The 4,920-nt window shown below is 36.2% G+C and overlaps 1 protein-coding gene across 1 annotated transcript in view; it reads right to left on the bottom strand.

Annotated features, from left to right (window-relative positions):
* The window catches only part of LOC107693139 (nidogen-2-like), a 41,009-nt gene that overhangs the window by 24,337 nt on the left and 11,752 nt on the right, over window positions 1-4,920 (bottom strand). Inside the window, exons 6-8 of the mRNA XM_016492406.1 lie at window positions 2,888-3,133; window positions 2,301-2,501; window positions 760-987 (exon numbers count right to left, since the gene is read on the bottom strand). Of these exons, the coding sequence (XP_016347892.1) occupies window positions 760-987; window positions 2,301-2,501; window positions 2,888-3,133 (675 nt within the window). The remainder of the gene's footprint in view (window positions 1-759; window positions 988-2,300; window positions 2,502-2,887; window positions 3,134-4,920) is intronic.

Genomic DNA, 4,920 nt, shown 5'->3' with positions numbered 1-4,920 from the left:
TTTTTTAACCTTAAACCGCATAAACACATTTCATTACACCAAATACACAAAATAATGTTCTTTTTAGCAACATCATATGACCCCTTTAAAATCCTTGTTTACTTCATTACTTTTCTCACTCCAGGAAAAAGGGTGCATACACACAGTCAAGAACATCCGTGCGGTATGCACATATTTACGCCAAGTTTTATTTTTTATAAATCCAGATACGTGCGTGGAAAACAGCGTACGCAACATTTATACATAAGGCCCATGGTCTAGCAGATGGACCAGGATAATTATGGTGTTTACCAGCATAGTTGGTGAAGCTGGTTGGCCATGGACAGTTTACTATGCTAGCCTATCTATTTTCTAAATGCATGTTATAGATCTTATTATAAACAATTAATCCATACACAAACGATAGACTTCTCTCTGGTAACATATGCTGGACTTCTCCAAACAATTAGTCTGTTTAAACCCCGCCCCTAAAAGTTCACATTCAGGCCCAATTTCTCAACATACAATAAACAACTGATGTAAAAAACAAATGCCTGTCCTATATTTTTTTCTTTTTATGATAATTGGTTACACTTAAATGCATGTCACAATACAGAAGAAAAGATCTGTCACTACTTTCATTTCATCCTGACTTCAACACACCTGACTGGGACATCAGCACATTCACATCAAAAACAAAAACAACAACATACTGTATAATAGTGACTAGAAATTTTGATGTTTCCATCAGGATATTAATTCCCTATGCTGGCAACCTACCTCCAAGAGGGCCGATCTTGTTGGTGATGGCGTATCGAAGGATGCGCTCTTCTTTGACGTACATAACAAATATGCGCTCCATTCTCAGTTCCAGCGTCTCCAGTAAGCTGCGGGGCCCGTGAGTGCAGTCCCTGTATGTGATGTTCTGTTTGACCTGGAAAGTGTGGGTCTCTGCTCCATTTTCAGCTGACACGACTGTAAACTCACGCACGGATGTGGAGGTAATCACTGAGAACAGGAAAAAAGGCAAGAGTTTAGAAGAAAGCAATTTACAGCAAACTTTGGGATTTAATTCTAGACCCAAAATCCCACAGGATTTGATTGTTAAGCAACCTCATGTTCAGCAACATGAGAACAGCTTTTATTTAGGGTGCATCAAGATCAGACACTGCTTCTTCTGAAAGGAAGTAGAGGAGACGGGAGACGTCACAAGATCTTTTTTTTTTTCTTTTCCTTTTCATTTTTTATAGCTAAGCCATTCTCCCCAAGCCCATGATTTACACCATTTAAAAGTTTGGGGTTGATAACATTTTATATGTTTTTGAAAAAAAATCGATGCACACCAAGAAATGTATTTGATAAAAAATACAGGGAAACAGTAATATTATAAAAATTTAAATTATTAAAATGTAAAATAATCTTTAGTGTCACATGATCTTTCCGAATTTATTCAAATATGCTGATTCGGTGCTCAAGAAACATTGATTATTATCTATATTGAAAACTGATTTGCTGTTTAATATTTTTAAGGAAACTGTGAAAAGAACAGCATTTATTTGAAACAGAAATCTTTTGTAACATTATAAATGTTTTTACTGTAACTTTTAATCAATTTAGTGCATCATTGCTGAACACAAATATAAATTTTTTTAAAGAAAAATTCTTACTGATCCTTCCTGAACTTCTGAATATTTTTCCTTAATTAATTGGTATATGTGACCCTGGACCACAAAACCAGTTATAAGTAGCACGGGTATATTTGTAACAATAGCCAAAAATACATTGCATGGGTCAAACTTATCGATTTTTCTTTTATGCCATAAATTATTAGAATATTAAGTAAAGATCATGTTCCATGAAGATATTTTGTAAATTTCCTACCGTAAATATATCAAAACTTAAATTTTTATTAGTAATATGCATTGCTAAGGACTTCGTTTGGACAATTTTAAAGGCGATTTTCTCAATTTTTAGATTTTTTTTTTTTTTGCAACCTCAGATTCCAGATTTTCAAATATTTATATCTCGGCCAAATATTGTCCTATCCTAACAAACCATACATCAATGGAAAACGTATTTATTCAGCTCTGATTTGCTTCCATTTAAAAAAATTTACCCTTATGACTGGTTTTGTGGTCCTGGGTCACATATTGTGTAATTAATTAGATTCATTTAAGTTTAATATATTGACAGCCCTGGTAAATATAAAACAGAATATTTAAAAAAAATCAATAAGGAAAAACATTCTGAAACTGTATCAGGGTCATGAAACAATGATGTACAGATATATTTATTCCCCAAATTCTTCCTCCAGAACTTACATGAAGGATAATAATGGTAGGTGTCCTTAAATGGCTCCATCTGCACCGTGGCACCAGGGGGGATGAAGGGAACACTGCCTTGTAAATGAGTGTCCACGTTGAGGTAGTTCTGGGTATCCAAACCCGTAGCTGTCTGGACGATGCTGAGACGCTGGTTACCGGGATAGAAGGTCACATCGGCACGGCGAGTGAATTCGGCACCTGCAAAACAGAAATGTTGGTTTTCAACATGATTAAAGGTCGTTAAAGAGCAGTGTTGTTGCTCACTCATTTTACTGCAAACAAATATCACGAAATAAGATCCAGATGGGGCTGTGACCCTTATAATGGTGCTTGATGAACATTTAGGTGTTTTTCAAAAAGAAAAAACAGGCTTTTTCATACAAAGTGAAAACATATTATATAATGGAGCACCTGACTTAAATTAGGGGAAGTGGTTCAGTACATATCAGTCTAGCAAAGCCCTTGTGGGACTCTATTAGCGAGAACAAAACCTCTAAGCCTAAAATCTCTCAGCAGGAGGCCATATGTTTAACAAACATTCTACACCATAAAAGAAGTAGAAAATGAGAACATGACGGCCTCACCGGTGATACTGAAGCCATTAAGGCTGTTTGGCAGCTCCAGGGCGAAGAGCCAACCAAACAGACCTCCAATGGGGGCCACAGGCATGAGGGCCCAGCCCACTGGCTCTGGGACCTCACTGATGGCAGTGTACGCTCGTCCGTCACCCACCACGATGTAGGCGTGCAGGTCAATACTGTACAGCTGCACTGCTGTGCCACCCACCAGTACAGTCCCTCTGACCTTTCCATTCACACGATGAGGAGCACCTGAGGACAACATGGAGATAAAATCAAAATGTAACTTATAATGATTGATTGCAAGTATGTGGATAGCTAAATAATTCTTTGAGTTGAGAACTAAATTTGAGAGGTTAAAATAAGGATTAAATTAGCTGAAATTCATAAAAAAAACAATATATTGCTGAAGGGATGACGTATTTTTAGGCTAGTTTGGAAGTTAGGTTCCCTTGACAAACAAGTCAATAGGATTTTTCCTTTGGCTTTTGGATTATTTCAAAAAATAAGCTTTGTGACCAACAAAAGTTTATGATTCTCACACGTTTTGTTCATTAAGATAATCTTCATAAATAAACACAACTTTAGGACTCATATTTTAGCCAGAAGCAACAATTTGAAGTTAAAAACACCTTAATGATAGATTTGTCGCTTACAAACATGCAGCTTTACGCTTCACAAGATGTTAATTAATGGACTGGAATCGTGTGGATTACTTGTGGATTAGGTTTTTATCAGCTGTTTGGACTCTCATTCTGACGGCACCCATTCACTGCAGAGGATCCATTAGTGAGCAAGTGATTAATGCAAAATTTCTCCAAATCTGTTTTTCTCCACATCTTGGATGGTACATTTTCAGCAAATTTTAATTTTGGGATGAATTATTCCTTTAAATCTACAAGTAAAAAATCTACAATCTACAAGTTAGAAAGTTTTAGTTATAATATTTAGCAAAAGTGCGAGCTACAGGAAGGCTTTTCTCACATTAAAAAAACTGTATGGCTTTTGAAGACTTCTAGGAATATCGCACAAGTATTACCTTTATGGTAGATTAACAGACTATGCTTTTGCTGTAGGGATGCAATGATTCTGAACTGATACTGAACTCACAACAATACTGATTTCATGATATGATTTTGTGACAATTTTTTTTAACAAAATAAGATTTAAGACTATTTAAAGGGGTCATATGATGCTGCTAAAAAGAACATTATATCTCTTCATATAAACAAACCAAGGCTTTGCCTGTTAGGAGCTTCCATTTAGCATTAGAGGCAACCACTGTATTTAATTTTAAAATCTGAAGCAAAAACAGAATGGTCTGACTTTAGCTCTGTGAAATTATACTACATAAAATATCTGCATAAAACAAAAATGGCAAATGGGCTGAATAAGAACGCAAATTCACTCTCTGACAGCAGGTGGTGCTTATGGAACAGCAGTGATACAGCGTTTCCTTGATTGCAGCTGTAAACAAAGCAGCTGTGCTTATAAACACTAGGGATATTTCACCCAAAAATGAAAATTCTGTCATTAATTACTCACCCTCATGTCGTTCCGAACATGTAAGACCTTCGTTCATCTTCAGAAAACAAATTAAGATATTTTTGATGAATTCCGAGAGCTCTCTGACCCTCCCATAGACAGCAAGGAACCTAACATGATCAAGGTCCAGAAACGTAGTAAGGACATCGTTAAAATAATCTGGCATAATTTTACGAAGCTACGAGAATACTTTTTGTGAAAACAAAAATAATGACTTTATTCATTAATTCGTCTCCTCCGTGTCACTCTGGCACCATATTGGAGAGTATTACATACATAAACAATGTATGCAACATATGCACGCGGATATGTTGTTTACGTTCAGTTCAAAGCGTAAATAACGCATGTACAGTGCTGCTGACACAGAACAGCATACGTTGTTTACGTATGTGATAGTCTCCAAAATGGCGCCAGGGTGACGAAGGTCTTACGGGTTTGGAACGACATGAGGGTGAGTAATTAATGACAGAATTTTCATTTTTGGGTGAACTATC

The sequence above is a fragment of the Sinocyclocheilus anshuiensis genome, unplaced genomic scaffold, assembly GCF_001515605.1.
Source record: "Sinocyclocheilus anshuiensis isolate Anshui unplaced genomic scaffold, SAMN03320099.WGS_v1.1 scaffold222, whole genome shotgun sequence".
In the NCBI taxonomy this organism is placed as follows: domain Eukaryota; kingdom Metazoa; phylum Chordata; class Actinopteri; order Cypriniformes; family Cyprinidae; genus Sinocyclocheilus; species Sinocyclocheilus anshuiensis.
The sequence above is the reverse complement of the archived record's forward strand: the minus strand, read 5'-3'. Positions and strand labels throughout refer to the sequence as shown.